This window comes from Hypomesus transpacificus, unplaced genomic scaffold (genome assembly GCF_021917145.1).
Source record: "Hypomesus transpacificus isolate Combined female unplaced genomic scaffold, fHypTra1 scaffold_31, whole genome shotgun sequence".
Classification (NCBI taxonomy): Eukaryota; Metazoa; Chordata; class Actinopteri; order Osmeriformes; family Osmeridae; genus Hypomesus; species Hypomesus transpacificus.
The window spans coordinates 2050109-2068153 of NW_025813837.1; the positions used below are offsets into that span (position 1 = coordinate 2050109).

An 18045-nucleotide genomic window follows, 5' to 3' on the forward strand; every position below is an offset into this window, starting at 1 on the left:
CACATACCCTGCCAACTTCATGGTGAGCGCATGTGCATATGGAAACGTAGTGGAGTCCTGAAAGGTACATTGTCAAGTTGACAAATCATTAACTGTGATTTTGAACCTTGAATGGATGCTCTCTGATCACGTGATAGGTGAGCCTACTGGGGGTTGTGAAGACTAAGTTCACAGAATGGAGGAGGGGCTGAAGGAAAGTAAGCAGCACAATAACTATATTTGTACTTCTGGCTTTTCATAGAAAGTCAACCACCCCTCCCAGAACTGATATTAACTTCTGGTGAGATTGTTCTGGCAACACTTCCCAAGTCTGTTCAGGATGTAAAAATGTAGAGGCCTCTGATTGTACTAATGAGGTTATTTAGTAATGTTGTAAAAGTTGCCCAAACATGCACACAATTATATCCCTTATTGCTACTGTAGGATACATTTGCAGGATGACCTATAATCAAGTAACAAAAAATGTACCTAATACATTCGTAACGTTGCGGAAGCCTGATAAACATAGCTGCAGAGGTTTTAGCTGAGAAATGCTGGGAAGATGACTTTGCAGGCTGTGCTAATAAGCTGATTGTGCAACAACAACCCTTAACACTCTAACCCAATACCAGAGTGTGTGAAAGGTGGGGAGGCATCATTCAGAAGGCCTAAGCTATGTCTATATGTGTGGGCAGTTGCTCTTTAATAAAAATAAGTTGTGAATTTTGACATATTTCCATTCAAAATTTCCATTCGTCTTTTCAGTATTTTTTTTTAAACCTCCTGATGTATTTAGCATTGTCTGTGTGAGATATGAGACTTATCACTGGAGAATGAGACAGCTGATTTCAGTTTGGGGTCAAAGGTCATCTCTGCTATAATGGCTTTGTGGGTGTTTTCCTCAGAAATGTCACCACCTAGAGCGTGGGTGTATAAATCTCAGTCCTGGCACTCCGGCCCCGTATTGTCATCGTAGATCCCTATTGGAACGTTCCAGGAGTGTCTGGAAAAACAATGAGGATTTAAATGTCTAATTTTCAGAGCTTCTTTGTTTCTTCCCTGGCTTGTTGTGTGTGTGTGTGTTGTGGACTGTGGAAGTCTTAGTTGATTTAATACTGTTCTGTATTTGTGTGGGATGTACAAGAATACATACGTTTTTAAATCATTATCTTCATTATCTCTCTCTCTCTCTCTCTCTCTCTCTCTCTCTCTCTCCCCTCCCACCCCCCCCCCCCACCCCCACCCCCCCACTGGAGTCCAGTGAGGATCTACTCTCTCTTCAACAGCCTTCCTCCTCTACCATCCAACTACTGCAGGGGTTTGGGTTACAGCGTGTTGCTTTTTGAAGTAGACATTTGCATAATCAGATTAGGACCCGGGATTGTCAGTGTGGTCTCCCTGTAAGAAAGTGCTTCAGTGGCGAGAGGGTGCTGTCCACCCTAACAATAGGGAACTCTCTCTCTCCACCCCTCTCTCCCCCACACACACACACATGCACTCACACACACGCAGCAACGACTTTGCACCTGCATCCCACTGAGGGTTGGTCATCTCTGACTGCCTGTGTCGGAGCAATGGAGAAAAGAGAAGGAACGGGGAGGGGGGAGAGGGGGGAGGGGGGCCGCGGGGGCTGAAAATATTTAAACATGCAGAGTGTGAATTGGTTTTAAGGGGATAAAGAGCTCAGGGCCTATCGGTTGGCACCCAGCTCCAGAAATTCTTTTTCACAGGCGCGTCAGCCGGGAGAGCAAGGGCCTGCCTGCACTGATCTGGTCCATTGTGATAAGCGATTCAGACAGTGTGCTAGACGATGATAAGGAAATGTGCTCTCAATAGACGATTACCCACGTACTTGGGAGAGAATAGTCAATCAGGCAAATATACTTGAGGAGATGAGCAGCATACAGATTTGATATTTTCTCCTTTTTCGTCAGGGTGTTCAATAATCCTGGTGAAAGTTGTGGAAGTAACATCCGCTGTGTGTGTATATGTTTTTCCTCTTATAATTTATATCAGCCGACACTATATTAATGAATGTCTGTTCATGTGTTTCACATGAAAGAAGCCTCGCATGGGCAATGTTCACTGAAAATACCGTTAACTATAAATACAAATTATTACAAGCACCAGGAGAGTGATATATATATAATGTCTATATATCACACTTATTGCGGTGTGAAAAATGTATATAGACAAAATCATGAAAAGCCACATCCTTCTAGTACAGTATGGCTGGATTCACCTGTCCATTCCCACAGGCCTGTGTGTGAGTGTGTGTCCAGCTGCCTTTAGCTCCGTGTACAAACCATGAGTAGGTCTAACAGTGGGAAGAAAGAGGCCAAAGCTTTAAAACCAACTGTGTGTTTACCCTTCAGCTCAGTAGGAGCAGCCATTTGGCAGGAAACAGATCCGATTTCCACGGCAACAATAGGTGATTAAGGATGTAAATGTGTGACCTCTGTGCTTTTCGCTGATGACATCCCAGCTAAAGAGTGCAGATCAACAAAGGATGACTGTTTGATTTGTTTTAATTTGTCAGTTATATATTTTTATGGATTATTTTTAATGTTTCTTTATTGGATTACCTCCTGTGACATTTATTGCAGAGTCATTAAGCTTATGCAGCCCTTTAATGTAGTTTAATATTATTTTGGATTAAAGGGTATTAAGAAATGGGCCATCCCAACCTCCAACTGGTGTATTTGTCAGTTACAAATATTGTCAATAAAGTGAACAGCTATTCCATTCATGGGCCGCTTTTTACGTGGCACAAGGTTTATCCTAGCAGAGTAAGCTGGTATCAGAAGGGGTTTGCATTGTGTGTGTTTAGGAGCCCGGTAGTATCTAAATCCACCCTGTACCACTGAGCTGCTCTAGTGTTTGGTCAGTGGTCAGAGTTTGACCAACGGCTGACCTGTGACTTTGGGCCACAAGTTAAGCTGTCCTTTCTACCTCTGGGCCTGGACACAGGACGCAGGTCAGAGGTTAGCACTGTGTCCACAAGGCCTTCAGAGGGCTTGTAGTGGACAATCATGGCTTGACCCATTGAGCAGGAACAACAGTGTTTTGTCTGCGGTCAGGCCAACTAACTGAGGGAGCAGGTGTACTCTTGACTTCATCTGTTGTTTTGGGATTTGTGTTAGATACAAACATGGAGTAAGATGTGAAAATCAGTGTTGCTTCAGTATCCCCCTAGAAACATAGACCTCTCGCACAAATCAAAATATTGGCAACCAAATTTATGAACAAATAATTTATTAAATTCCAATAAATAACATATAAATAACATATTCACAAATAAATCCAAATAATTTACCAAACCATATTGAAACAAGAGTCAAATAATAATCTTTGGCTACATGACATGCCTGTACAAAGAGAGCAAACGCTTAAATAGTTCAATGGACAGACGATACAGTCCTTCTAACGAAATTCAAAGAGGATTGTCTTCACCCAGCGTCTCAATCCCTGGAATCCCAATAAATAAGAAAAGAAAGTTGTCGTTTTTTTTTACTGTAGGACTTGATCATATCTAGTGCTGTAAACAAGTAGGGTTCAGATTCCTTCTCATCATGAAATCTGCAGGTCAACACTGAGGTGAAGTGCCCTGGTTTTTGTAAATAGCCTGTCGTCCCTGGTGAATCGGACACTCCTTTATCAAGAAAAAAAACATCTTTCTAGAACAGTCTTGGACATTTGCACATATTTTAAAACTCCCTTCGTCCCCATTCCAACCGACAGGTACGTTAACTGAAGACATGACGGGAGAAGACATCCAAGATATATCCATGCAGATTACAGATTGAATTTAAAAGGCTCCCGTTCTCCACATTCTTAACATTTCAACACTTGATGAAAAAAGGGTAGCTACAACCAGCGTTTTATTCCGCTGGGACACAAACATATCCTCCGCATGCCCGGCCCAGGCACTGGTGTCAACTCAGCTCAGAGCCAAATAAGAGTCTGTAGATGGGAGGGGGGGGGGAGAGGCCGTCACAACTTCACCCCGGTACCCAGCACTCCGGTGCCTCCCAGGGCTTAGAGGCTCCCTCTACCAGGCCTCGGAGCTGTCACAGCTGGATCCAGGAGAGGGGGCGTCCGTGTCGCTGGCCAGGCCCAGGCCCCAGGGCCGGGAGGAGGCATGCAGGCGCTCCACGTTGCCCCTGAGGAAGGTGAGCAGGGCGTTGGGGGAGTGGGAGGCCGGCTGGCCGCCCTGGCTCTCCAGCAACTGCACCAGGAAGTTGATGTAGCGCATGGCCAGGCGCAGGATCTCGTTCTTGCTCAGCTTCTTCTCGGGGGGGTGGGTGGGGATGAGCTTGCGGAGCTCGGCGAAGGCGGTGTTGACGTTGTGCTGGCGCCAGCGTTCCCGGGTGTTGGTGAACACCTTCCTGGTCATGATGCTGCTGAAGGGGAGGGGAGAGACATGGGTGTAAGACACTCTGCATGATAGTGCCACAGTGAAAGGATAACTGCTTAAGTGGTCTGATTTGATGATGTATTACAGTAATAAATAAATAAAACATTATTATTATTGACAACGGTACTGTATCCCATAATAATTTTGACTTAAACATTATTCAATTCAAAACTAAATCTCGGAATAAATAAAATTGACATTCAGACATGTAATTAGAGTTACACTATGAAGGACGCATGATGCCAGTCGTCTGAGTACAGCAACAACGCCTTTGAAAAATGTCACTTCACACATTCCTGGTACTAAAATCCCATCAGTTGAATTCCTTCTGCTTTCAATGAAAAAAATGTATATCGGTTCCCCAAAACCTTAAATTCTAAAACACACACAAACAAAATCTGTCTTCAGAGGTAGACAAATCCTGTTGCATATTCCGTCATCTCACCTGTGAGAGTACTGCGAAGGTGTCGAGTTATCTAAACGAGTCGTTCTCAGGCTATCCGTACTGTAGAGGTGTGTCCAGTTGGTACATCCACTCAATCCAGCCTTCTCATGCTCTCTGGCTACTGCTGTGTGCGGAGAGAGAGAGAGAGGGAGGGAGGGAGAGGGAAAGAGAGAGGGGGATGGCTGCTGCAAGCATGCATCGCACATTTTTATAGCGGGGTGAGTCCCATTGTGTGACGTGTGTTGTCGTCGAGCCTCCCCTACAGCCTGAGGCATTGTGTGAGGTGTTAACTTGAGAGTGAAGCTTCCACATCAGTATTCCCTTGCTGCCTGCTTAACAGAAAATGCCTGGAGAACACAAAAACAAAGGACTAACCTAAAGGGGTAACCATTTGAGTTTGAAGGTATTGTGCGACCAAAGATAATGCAACCATTTTCAACGAGAAGTTAGAAATCTCTCTTTCATTTAATACCCACTGACATTTCATGGTGAATATGTCAATTGATTCCCTCCTGAAAAGGACGTTTTTTTTTACAGTGTACAGTAGCTGACAATACATCCATGGTTCAGGTCCTGTTGACGTGGAACTGAGACGTTTCCCTGCTTGATCCTCTCCTTGCATTTCAAAACACTTGTTCCTGCTCATACTTCTAGCATTAGCCACGGCTATCCCGGCCAGTCCAACCTTCATATCACTAACGACTGCTACCATTGAATTCACCCCCGATTGGAGCACAAAAGGTAAAAATACCACATCCAGATTGACAGTTGAACAATGTGGGTTTTGTTATGACTATGGTAATCTTGTTTAGCCATCCCGAGGCCCACACATAAATTACAGGGAACATGGGGACACCAATTCTCTGGGTCACAAGCATGAGCGCTAGCTTTCTCTCTCCTTCCTTTCCCCTCTCTCGCTCCCTCCCCCTCTGCCTCCCACTTTCAACCTCTACGCAGATCAAAAAAACAACGTCTAGTTTAACCAATTGTCACTGTTCTTTTTACACCCTTCAAGTGTTGTTTGAAAGACGCAGCCTTCCATAAAAGTCTCTCTGTGTGGAGTAGAATTTACATAATCCGATTAGGGCCGGGATTAGCCCGGGCCTGGAGAACAGGCCCAATGGGGCCAGAGATGAATTGGTGCCATTCATAGGCCTTGCTGCACTTCCAAGGGGCTGCACCTGCAGTGCTGCTGGGACTCCGGGGGTCTCTGGGTCTGTGGTTCCTTCGCTGCAGGTCTGCAGACACACTCACTGCAGGCCCCTTCAGCCAAGCCGGCCCCCCTCCAGACCATGAGTCGGTCCCGCACTAGACCGGGGTAAGGCCAGCCCTTACTATGAGGCATCATTTCAGCTGTCTTCTGTGGATGTCAGTTGGCTGTCTCGAGTTTTGTGCTCCTGACATGATTCCCACAAAACAACATTGGAGCCGTTGGGAAGCATTTAAGGGAAAATACATGACTATCTATCTTGATCGAGTTTGGTATTCAATTGAATTCCGTTCACTTCATGGATCCTGAAGGAAATCCAAGACGATGATTATTCCTGTTCAAAATAATAGTTGAGACGTTATGACAGAAATGGAGGGGAAAAAAAGATGCAAAACATAAAAAAAAAAGTCAAGCTTGAGAACTGTTCTGGCTTCTCAGGAGCGAGGCCCTATCAGGCCCATCGGTTCTCTCTGGAGAACAGCCTGCTGCTGGGGTATAAAACATCGGTCTGCCGTATGACCTTTAGAACGTGTGGTCCGGCTAAAAGCCTGCTCTAAAGGTTAGGTTTGAACAGCCTGTCAATTCTCACAATATGTCTTCTATTCACGGCAGGGCTAACGTGTGGCAGGGCGATTACTGCACCATTTCATCGCTGTTTACCTAGCCTGCGCGCAGACACCTCTTAAACCGCTCGTTGCTTTTGTTCCTCCGCAATTAAAAAACAACCCTTTTTCGGTTTTGTTTGGTGTGTGCTTGTGAGCGAGGCGGTGTGTCTGTGCAGAGGAGGAGAGAAGATGCGAGGCTGGGTTGGTTGTTGACGGTGGTGTGAGGAGGCTAGCGCTAGCTGCCTGGTGGATGTGGTTAGTGAGGAGGCTGCTAGGCTGGCAGAGATCAGTGTCCCTGGGGGGGTCTTTGTCTAGGGCTCATTCCTGCGGGAGCTGGCTTCAGTCTGCTGGCTCGTGAAGATAAGGACTCTCTCCACACTCTGAGAGCCGCTGATAAGGGGATTGCAGCGCTCAAACGAAGAAAAAAAACCTACCGTTTGAGCTCCAAAATGGGAGACTTTATCAGTTTAACTGGAAAAATGTAGAAAAAAATACCCCTTTAGTAAAAAAAAAAAAAAAACGGAATTTTTTTTACGAAATAGAATAAGTGCTAAATATAACCATGTATTAAAGAAAATACATCTGGATGTAGACTAACCTTGTTCTAATTTTGGACAATAAAATAGGTGTTCATGTCAAATTAGTTTTCAAATGAAAATTTGTTAAAAGATAATTATGAAGTGTAAAAAAACATTTTCCTGCTAATATTAAAACTCTAAATAAAAACTTAAACATTTGAGCCATGAACACTTCTCACATCAATTTAAATATTTGGTGCCCAAACACTATATTACCTAAGCTTTCTCATAAGTTTTGCCATGACAACACTGTTGTTTTTAGAGTTGACCTCTTACAGCACTGTGTTACTTTGGCCCCATTCACATTGAAATGCAGTCTGCCTGACTACAATAAAGCCTTTTTAACTAGTTGTGTGGTATTTGGGAGTAGTATAGCTCCAGTAATGTGTCTTATTGTTGGTAAACACAGTGGCAGCACTCCTGAATGGAGGTTTTACTGCAACACCAGTCCACCTGCTGCTGGTCTCCAATAGGAAGCAGACAAGAGGAGACAACACCCATATTGTGATCCCAGGCTGACCGCTACAAACTGGTCACTGGCTAAGAATAGACATGAATTGATGAACAGAAATAACTGGAATAAATACATTTCATTAATTTTTTTATTTAAACGACATACAATCAATAACTACCACACTTAGAGAGCATAGTAGCTTAATTTAACCTGAAATAGCTTGTTGTATTATTTGTTTACAAAACAATGTGTGGTTAAATAGTTTAAATAAAGAACCCCATTTACATGAATCTGCTCCTGTCTGTGGTAATGTCCCATCTAGAAAAACCTCAGTCTGGTTTGGCCATCGCTTCGTCCCGGAACCTTCTCATAGCTGAGCTTGCCTCGCTTCACGGGCGTCAACGCTGAAAAAGACACCGACAGGTATTATCCTTTGTTTCCCACATATGTATTATCCAGCTACTGTCGAGATGCTATATACTATTAGTACATCGCTTTTCATAAACGCATCTGCCAAATGAATTATATGTAAATATAAATCACGTGTGACTAGTTCATCTTCAACTGAAGCTTAGCAGGAGCTTCTCAAACGTAAAGGATACAAATTTGTTGAACCAAAGTCAATCGGTCATAATTCATTGTAGGCAGCTATCAGAAACTTAAACGTTACCTGAACTGAACATCCCTCCTCCGGCCGCCATCCTCTTCCTCTCCTGGCCCGTCCTGAAATGATTCCCGTATCCGGGGGATCCCACCAGGCCACCTCGCCGCTGACCACCAACGTAGGAGGGACTCTCCCCGGCGCCTGCCCACGGCCTGGCCCTCCTGGGGGAGGTCATGGGGAGGTAGTGGCTGCTCCCTGGGTGCTGGTGCTCGCTGTGGCCGTGGGGGAAAGAGAAGCTGGGACTGGTGGAGCAGGCTGGCTCCTGAAGCCTGAAGCCGGAGGAGGCGTGCTGGAAGGGGTTGCTCGCGGTGCCTGGGAGGGCTGGTTCTCTCTGGGATCCGTAGACCTCATGGTGTGGAGGTTGTCCGCCCCTCCAGTTGTGTTCTCCTTCTCTTCCTCCTCCCAGAGTCCTCCCCCCGTCGCTCTTCTCCTCCTCCTCCTCCTCCCCCCAGGGGTTGTCGTTCCTCCAACTCTGCCAGACGCTGGAACTCTCAGAGCCGAAGGGGTGGCTCAAGTCCACCTGGAAACCTGCATGGTCGTCAGTGGTTGAGACAGGGTCGTGCAGGTGGAACCCTCCTGCTACGCTCCCATCACAGGGGGAGCTGGGGAGGAAGCAGTCCAGGGATCCAGGGTGGGCTCGTGGGTGGTGGTGGGGCTGGTGGTGTTGGGACTGGTGGTGGTCTCTGGTTATCCAGGGGGGGTTGGGGGTACCGGGTGCTGTCTGAGGAACGTTGAGGCGAGACTCTGGAGGGGAGGGGGTGGTGGTCGGCTTGTACAGCGATGTGGTTTCGCTGAACAGCTGAAACACATGGAATGGAGAGAGACTCATCTTACAGAACGACTTTGTGAAAAGGTGTGACAGACAGTTCGATTCATTGTGCCAAATGACGTTGTGTCCTTGGGCAAGGCCTACTTGCCTCAGGGGGGAATGTCCCTGTACTTACTTTAAGTCGCTCTGGATAAGAGCGTCTGCTAAATGACGTAATGTAAATGTTATACTGACATTCACTTTGAACTGTCTAGTTCTAGGACTGAAACTGCTTGACTGCAGTGGAGTTGTGTCCATGACAGGGTCAAGGGGACGACAGAGAGATGCTTCCCTGGGCACCTTGATGACTTTGAGAGGGACTTCAGGCAGCAGCTCCTGTAGCTGGGGCAGAGGGGCCCCCAGGAGCCACTGGAGGGACGGGGCCCTGCTCAGCATCATCTGGCCCACCATGGGGTTCACACAGGGGAAGGCCAGGAGACACTTCTCTTCCTAAGAGAAACACACACACACACACGTGTGCACATAAACGCACATACACACACACACGTGTGCACATGAACGCACACAGACACGTGTGCACATGAACGCACACACACACGTGTGCACATGAACGCACACACACAGAGATGGAGATGCACACAATAAGGCAGACACACATTCATGTACACACAGATGCATACAAACACACAAATGTACATCAATGTGGCAACCATAAACACACCTGTGAACACCCACACACACACACACACCCACAGACTGTGTTCCCCCATCTACAGTTCTAGAAGCACACCTCTGAGGGCATCACAGACAGCCATTCTCTACTGAGGTAGGTAAAGGGGTCCGTTTTACTGGACATCAGGGTGAGGAAGGCTATCTGGCAGATCCACCTGGCTATATCCTCCATCTCTGGCACGATCAGGACCTAATCACACACAGATCAAATCAAATCAAACTTTATTGATAGAACAGGACAGAACACAGCCTGGAGGGAGACCTAATACTAGGTGGGCATTCTCTATACATTTACATTGACATTTATGCATTTAGCGGACGCTTTTATCCAAAGCGACTCTACAGATCATGTTTGTGAAGACATAATGGCTGAAAAGGTTAGTTTCACCTTAACATCCAGATCTTCAGACTTCAGGCCAAACAGGACCAGAGAGGAGTAAATCCAAACTAGGTTGTTGAAGCCCTCACTAGTCAACCTGCATCAGCAGAAAAGCACATGACACAGAACCAAGCGATGGGATATCAAACGTACTTGTGTATTATACGTGTGTGTGTCTGTGTGTGTGTACTTATGTAGTGCTTGTGCATGTGTCCATGTATGTGTGTGTGTGTGTGTGCAGGCCCACCCTCCTCCCTGGCTGTCTGGACAGTGGACTAGGAGCCAGCAGCAGCTGTACTGCAGAGACAGAGCAGTCAGTCTCAACACCACACCCTCACAGGCCCGCCCTCCACACAACTCATCCTGCTCCTGCAACACACACACACACATTTATATATACATATGAATATACATTCACCCACCCACACATTCATTAGACATCCATATACCCCCCCCCCCCCCCCCCCCCCCCCCCCCCCCCCCCCCCCCCACACACACACACACACACATATACACAATTGAGTGAATAGCCATACTATACTAAGAGGGGTGTTTTGTGTTGGGATTCCATGGTAAACGGCAGTGCGTCGTCCATGGGCTCGACCTACCTGGATGACAACGGCAGTGTTCTCATCCACAGTGACCACTGCGTAGTGGTGAGTCCCTCCTAGTCTCTCTAACGACTGGGAGTGGCTCCTCTCCAGCACGGTCATGTTGTACCTGCGACACACACACACACGTATGTGTATACACACACGCTGACGCACAGCCGTTCACACTCCCTCGACAGATTGAGTGAATCGTTCCATGTTCCAGACGTGTCTTCCATACGTAGTGTTGATACTGCAGGAGTGCCACAGTGTGACCTTGGACTGCTAGTGACCGTGTGACCCTGGACTGCTCGTGACCTTGTGACCCTGGACTGCTCGTGCCACAGTGTGACCCTGGACTGCTCGTGACCGTGTGACCCTGGACTGCTTGTGACAGTGTGACCCTGGACTGCTAGTGACAGTGTGACCCTGGACTGCTAGTGACCGCGTGACCCTGGACTGCTAGTGACCATGTGACCCTGGACTGCTCTCGACAGTGTGACCCTGGACTGCTCGTGACAGTGTGACCCTGGACTGCTAGTGCCACAGTGTGACCCTGGACTGCTAGTGACCGTGTGACCCTGGACTGCTAGTGACAGTTTGACCCTGGACTGCTAGTGACCATGTGACCCTGGACTGCTAGTGACCGTGTGACCCTGGACTGCTAGTGACCGTGTGACCCTGGACTGCTAGTGCCACAGTGTGACCCTGGACTGCTAGTGACCGTGTGACCCTGGACTGCTAGTGACCGTGTGACCCTGGACTGCTAGTGACCATGTGACCCTGGACTGCTAGTGACCGTGTGACCCTGGACTGCTAGTGACCATGTGACCCTGGACTGCTAGTGACCGTGTGACCCTGGACTGCTAGTGCCACAGTGTCAACTCACGTGGACTCCAGCAGGTGCAGGAGGAGGGGACAGTTCAGCAGGCCTTCTGTCACAAACACCGTATGGGGAACCTTCTGTTCCAGCGACCAAGACTCTGGATCAGCATCTGAGGGATGCACACACACACACACACACACAGACACACACACACACACACATCCGCCAAAATATCAGGAAATGAAAAAGCCTGGAAGGAAAACCCTTGAAAGAAAACTTGAAGACGGAACCTTTCACTCTGTGAAAAGTACTCGCAGCACTTGACATTCTCCAGTACTTTATTTTCCCAGACACCATCTAGTGGTTTCCGGCCTTAGTGAGAACAGCACTGACTGGTGTTGTGGAGGCTGGTGCGGAAGGTCAGGTAGCAGATGTTCCTCTGGCGGCAGACAGACGCCCAGGGGGTGGGGGCCGCGTGGTCGTACTCCACCACCAGAGACAAGCTCTGCCAGGGGAAGTCTGCACCCACGTGCTGGCCGCACACCACCACACACATGCTGCCGCGCAGGCTGGGTGACACACACACACATAGCGACACACACACACATAGCGACACACACATACCAACACGCACAAATCCCCGACACACACACACACCCACACCGACAAACACATAGAAGGCGTTTAGAGGAAGATTCTCCTCACCCTCACAATAAGTCGTTTGTGGATATGGTTTGCAGTTGTGGTTCAGGGAAAGATTTAAGAGGGCTACCTGTTCAAGACTCTGTCTTTCTCCAGCTTCTTCCTGCCCTCCTCGGGACACAAGGCAGATACACTCTGACCTGCAACACACACACAACTTAAGATACGAAAACATTCCTTGACATTTACGGCTGTAGATTATGCTATGTACCTGGTCAAAGCTCATTTCCATACCTGTGGCTTGGGTTAGGCCTTCGATGATCATGGCTTTAGTAAAGTCTGACCCTGATGTTACAATAACCAGAACCTAGAACACAGACAAAATCAGTCAAAACACTTAAGATGCAGGACAAAGGTCTGATGCTGTCTTGATGTAGAAGGGCTGACTTTGGACGCCTGGTTGTGGCTCTTTCCGTTCTGTAACCAGGCGGTTATGTGCTCCTGCATCTCCAGGATCTTGGGGTTAGGTTCCTGGTTCCTCTGGCTGAGGAACATGAGAACCTGCAGCCTCCGGCCCAGCTGCCCCAGACCCTGGCCCTGGTCCTGGCCCACACACGCCTCACTGGCCCTGGACAGGAAGTCTGGCACAACACCACACAGCAGGAGAGGAAACAGGATGGCTTGAACCAGGGAAAAGTGTCATTTTACACATTTAAACTGTGACATATTGGAGCCCATTCAACGTCAGATTATCTGTTATCTCCACTAAATATCCCAAACGTGCCAGAGGCTGACTACTGACCCACAGCAGTGTCGAGGTCACACTTAAGCAGCAGCTCCTTCACCGTCACCAGGACATGGATCACAGCCGCCTGGTTATACATCTCCTCCCGGTCTGCCGTGACATCGACAGGATTGACGACAAGCTTCGTTAATCGCCCAATGATTTCCCCGGGTTTCGAAAAGGTCAGCCAAACATTTCAGAGCAATGTGGGCCCTTGGAGAGATTACGCAACACCTTCTGCAGACATCAAAGAGGACCCCCCCCCAAAAGCCCTCTGTGTTTGGTGGGAGGTACGGCCTGTCCTGTCTGTCTCACCGTGGTCCTGCCCCAGGCTGAGCTCCATCTCCTGCTGCTTGAGGAGGAAGCGGGAGTGGTCCGGAGCCAGGCTGAGGAAGTCCTGGAAGGCTGCTGTGTTGAGGCCCAGGTCCCCAGCCCTGGACAGGCACACTCGGGCCAGAGTCCTCAGCTCGCTGAACGCACGCCACTGGCTCTCTACAGGCCGGGGGAGGGGACAAGGGTCAAACGCACTGGGCCGATGTGTTTGACTTTGTGTTTATTTGTTGGAAGAGGCGGAATTGTCCCTTCAGCGGGGACACTATACCTGTGGCTTGAACCTCGATCACTCTGCTGTCGTGTCTGTCATCGGGGACAGCTATCTTATTGGTCGTTTCCTGGACTCTGATTTCACTTCCTGTGACTGCGGGTCTCTCATAGGCTGGCTTGGCATCTGGGCTCACCCTCTGTTGCATCACAGGTGGCTGTGGTGTTTGGCTCGCCTTGGGAACTAATAAAGTCAAAGGTCCAAAAATGTATGGAATCTTACCATACAAAGAAAAAAAAGTTCAAAATGTAAATGTAATCTAGCATTCCTTGCAGTGTACGACCCTATCAGGAAGCAAACCATCCTATAGAGCACATCTATGTGCTCCAACCACACTCCGTGGCACAGGACCCCGGAGCCTGCGTACCTGGGGGGCTGGAGCAGCTCGGAGGCACCACAGGGACGTGGGCTCTCTGTAGGGACCTGAGCATCATGAAGCTGGACAGGGGGTCCAGGCCCTCAGAAGGGTCAGTCCGAGGAACACTCCTGTGGAGGTCTCCCACACAGGGCCTGGGGGTGGGGGTCGGGATGAGCCTAGGGGTGGGGGTGGGGGTGAGCCTACAGGTGGGGGTGAGTCGGGGGGATTTGGCACCCTGAATCGGCTGGATGTTATCCCTTCTCCCAGGTCTGATTAGCTGGTTGGATTTCTCCTGGGAGGCAGGGCCAACACAGACTGAACTCCCAGCTGTATTTGCAGAACTGGCTTTGTCATTGGAGACGAGCGCAGTGAAATCAGACACAGCCTTGTTCATATCGTTGTCGCTGGAGGAGATGGCCCGTCCTCCTGCGATCCCGCCTGCAGCTGATTGGCTCCCCTGGTGAGGCTGTGGTGTTAGAGGAGGCGGAGTCTTCGCCATGGACTTGGCTTTGACCTTGCTGGATGTCCCTGGAGGTTCAGGAGACACGGGGAAGAAAAATGTTACAACCTTCTCTTGCGGCCCTTCTGAAAACCAGGCATACTGAAAGGGTAAACTCCTGCTGTCAACCACAAGCACAACCCCAATGATATGGAACTGACCGGAACGAGCGGAATAGTCAATAGACTCATTCAGGATATCTGGGAAAACATCAAGCATGGCAAGAAACACTGTGTTAAAGGTTCACCGACATGAAATACATATTCAAGTGAAAGTGAGACTGGATGTGCAGCGTGGCCGGTTGCCATGATCTACTGTTAGAGGAAGGGAGGGCTTACAGTCCATTTGGCTGGGGGACAAAGGTGTGAAATCCTCCATCTCATCCCTCAAAGCACCAATAACACAAGCAGGCTCAGAGCTCATGCTCTCCGTGAAGTCATGGCAACCAGTCAGCCCTTCGGACAGTGCTGGTGGATCCGTTTCCATGTCAACAGAGCTCGACTGGCCAGTGGTAACCAGTGTCAAGGCCTGTGTCAGGGGCTGGAAGCGGACGGTAGGTCCAGACAACACAGGTTCTGTCGGAAACGCAAGAGGGTCACACGAAGACACGCGTCTTTTGCCGTGCGGTCAAACTGCCTTCTTCCCGCGCTGAGGCCAGGGATAAATGTAACCCCGAACTGTAGTAATTGCTAACAGGTAATTGCTTTTACCTGTTAACAGGAAACCCAGAACTAGTTGTGTGTGTCTCTCTGCCATCCACAGAGTCTTCTCCATCGCCTCCTGCTCTCTCTCGGACACGAAACAACTAGAACACAGACAGTCACAGAGGCAACGGAAACCACACACGGCTGGTGGCCTCACTCTTGGTTGCTGGTGTCGAAAAATCAGATGAACTAAGTTTTTTTTCTCCCTTGAATTCCTGGCTACGTGACGGTGCGTGACTTACATTTACATTTAGTCATTTAGCAGACGCTCTTATCCAGAGCGACTTACAGTAAGTATAGGGACATTCCCCCCGAGGCAAGTAGGGTAAAGTGCCTTGCCCAAGGACACAACGTCAGTTTGCACGGCGGGGAATCGATCCGGCAACCTTCTGATTACTAGCCCAACTCCCTCACCGCTCAGCCATCTGACTCCCTGACTTACTTCCTATAGACGGGAGACAGTTGCTCAGCCGGGATCTTGGCAGGAGACAGACACATCTGGGATAGGCTGATCTTAGGAGTTGGGGTCAGAGGCAGGTCCATCTCTAACTCCGTAGGAAGCATCAGATAGCCTGCTCGTAAACACAAACCTTCATCAGCAGGCACACTCATATAGGTTTTCCTTAACTTCACAGGGAAATAGAATTGTACCTGGTGACCTGAGATCGGGTGTATAGGGACAGGAAGTGTCCGGCCTGTTTGGCACTTCAAACTGAGATAGATCCACAGACGGATGCGTATCTGAGGGATGAAAAAAAAAGAAAAAGATTTGAGCAAACAGCTTGGATCCCTAGAATAACAGCTCCAGACGCAGCACGACACCTGCACACTGTAGATCCAACCACGAGATACGATCATCCATCAACTCCTGAGTAACATTCAGTACATCGCGGGGGTTTGGAAAATAAATGCCATATTCGGTCTTGAACGTACAGAGGTCCATCTCGACAGGCAGCAGCAGAGACTGTAAGAAAACAAATATTGACGAAGTATAAGGTTTCGGTCATCATTTTGCACCTATATATATATAGGTCATTCTCCTCCATATTACCTCTTTGATCGACGCTATTTCTTTACTGAATATTTCCTCAGTGGTATAAAATGTCTCTGTGCTCTCTGGTTCTTCATCACGAGGTACCTCATAACTTGCACAATGCCTAAAAAAGATAACGAAACGATAACGATGGATTCATGATATCGATGTTTCCCTCTCTGACAACCTCCACTCCGTGTTTGAGACATTCCAGGAGGTTGGGCATGGTCATGGTCCCTACACAGGGCACCCACCGGAGCATCGAGTCCTCCGAGAGGCAGCCCCCTGTGGGGCTGAGCAGAGGGTCAGACACAGGGAGGGTCCGGAGCCTGGCTAGTTTGGCCCTCAGCGTGGGCAGGTGCATCCTGAACTGGGGCAAGCAATCGACAAACAGAACTTCTTCTGGTACGAGGAGATCTGTGGAAGTGGGTGATGCCATTTAGACAATACAGGCAAGAGATCCTTTGAGGTTTTAGGCTGGTTATAGGTCCTCATCTATGGGCATCTGGGAATCCCTCTCTGTGCCATTCCTTGGGTTATAAAAGGGTCAAATCTTGATTTTATATCCAACACTGGCAGATAATACTATAAATTCACAATATACCCTCGTTGATTAGTCTCTGGCCCTTTAGCACTTCTGTGCTCTTGCTGAAGACTTCACGACAGACAGAAACCCCCTGTTCTGTAGCCTCTCGTAGGAGCCAGTAGGCCACATCTCTGTCCAGCACCTGGGAGTTGGGATTGGAGCTCGGTATCACATCCACAGCAGCCCCCTTTGCCTGGGTCACCTTCACATTCAGACTGGACAACAACAGAAAATACGTTACATCTCCCCCCTGCTAATTACTAAAAGGTTTGAGTAAACATATAGCCGTCCAATGGTGCTTGTAGATTTTTTTTAATAACATTTTACTTTTCCAATGAGTTTGCTTGTCGACAATTAATTCCCAAGTCAGCAAGCACCGATCCACTGACCGACAGTTTGCAGGTTGATATTACATTCCCTGTCAAAAAAGAAGGAACAGTGAAAGCAGTTACGGTAATAACGTAATTTACAGTGATTAGGCCTACCGACAGATTATTTTGCCAGCCATCTCGTCAATTCGTGAGAACCTACCTCTAATCCACGGTTTCCTGAAGGTCACCTCAGGGAGGTTTCCAGTGTGGGGGTAAAGGTCACTGTTGTCTAGGTTGTAGGGCATTGGGAGGGCGAACAGGTGCATCGTCAACTTCTGCCTGGTAGAGGCCTGAATTGAGAACAAGCCAACTGAGTCAGTTTGTTAACTAGCATGCAAGCTAAGTAAGTACTAATCATTGGGCCTAGCCTAGGCTTTCTCACCTCACAAACATAGTCAAGAGCTCTATATCTGATTGCTGGGAAGATAGACCTGGAGACGCCACACTCTTCCTCAGACCTTTAACAGTAACATAGGGCATAAAGCAATGGCACGATGACTATTAAACAGCTTTATCGGCTAGTGAGCTAACTTTCGCTACATCATTGCTGAGGCCTGTTCAGATGACTTTACTCATCTAGCTAGTTAGCGACCTGTTACAGAAAAAATGTCTGTCAACAAGTCTTTTGTTTTACATTTTACATGTAGTTTTAATAAACACATTTGTAATGCTTACATTTTGGCGACTTCAGTAGAACGAGCCCGCCTTCAAGTTGTTTTCGTAGGAAGTGTGATTTATAGCAAACTCGTGCGCAGTGGTTTATAAAGCAAAGCACAACCGAGACGCGTGAAATATTGAAATTATTTTCTGATTGTGGTT

At 48.2% G+C, this 18045-nt stretch overlaps 2 protein-coding genes across 3 annotated transcripts; both read right to left on the bottom strand.

Moving 5' to 3' along the window:
- Nucleotides 1–4030: 4030 nt before the first annotated feature.
- On the bottom strand, nt 4031–4934 carry tal2 (T-cell acute lymphocytic leukemia 2). 2 transcript variants are annotated; one of them, XM_047015711.1, is made up of 2 exons: nt 4842–4934; nt 4031–4379 (listed from the first exon to the last, which is right to left on the bottom strand). In XM_047015711.1, exon 2 carries the CDS (start codon nt 4373–4375, stop codon nt 4031–4033), a length of 345 nt encoding a protein of 114 aa, XP_046871667.1. In that variant the 5' UTR covers nt 4376–4379; nt 4842–4934. The 2 variants fall into 2 exon arrangements, with proteins under 2 accessions (XP_046871667.1, XP_046871666.1); XM_047015710.1 differs by having other exon boundaries at nt 4031–4382.
- Nucleotides 4935–7850: 2916 nt separating this feature from the next.
- LOC124464139 (protein shortage in chiasmata 1 ortholog) lies at nt 7851–17682 on the bottom strand. Its single transcript, XM_047016069.1, has 28 exons — nt 17609–17682; nt 17387–17516; nt 17183–17273; nt 16874–17070; nt 16524–16686; nt 16288–16393; nt 16059–16200; nt 15888–15977; nt 15679–15808; nt 15243–15337; nt 14871–15107; nt 14694–14732; nt 14043–14561; nt 13676–13858; nt 13390–13566; nt 13093–13185; nt 12738–12931; nt 12585–12657; nt 12421–12490; nt 12042–12217; nt 11712–11817; nt 10841–10952; nt 10480–10601; nt 10242–10329; nt 9912–10043; nt 9461–9610; nt 8359–9151; nt 7851–8092 (listed from the first exon to the last, which is right to left on the bottom strand). The coding sequence occupies exons 2-28, from the start codon at nt 17490–17492 to the stop codon at nt 8007–8009; spliced, it is 4470 nt and encodes a 1489-aa protein (XP_046872025.1). The 5' UTR covers nt 17493–17516; nt 17609–17682; the 3' UTR covers nt 7851–8006.
- Nucleotides 17683–18045: the final 363 nt, after the last annotated feature.

Excerpts from the sequence above, each read along its gene's own strand:
- LOC124464139 (XM_047016069.1), bottom strand. The coding sequence starts at position 17,492 with ATGCACCTGTTCGCCCTCCCAATGCCCTACAACCTAGACAACAGTGAC. Across the intron at positions 16,687-16,873 it reads CCAGAGACTAATCAACGAGG|ATCTCCTCGTACCAGAAGAA; the intron begins GTATATTGTGAA and ends CCACTTCCACAG. Across the intron at positions 10,602-10,840 it reads ACACTGCCGTTGTCATCCAG|GAGCAGGATGAGTTGTGTGG; the intron begins GTAGGTCGAGCC and ends TGTGTGTTGCAG.
- tal2 (XM_047015711.1), bottom strand. The coding sequence starts at position 4,375 with ATGACCAGGAAGGTGTTCACCAACACCCGGGAACGCTGGCGCCAGCAC.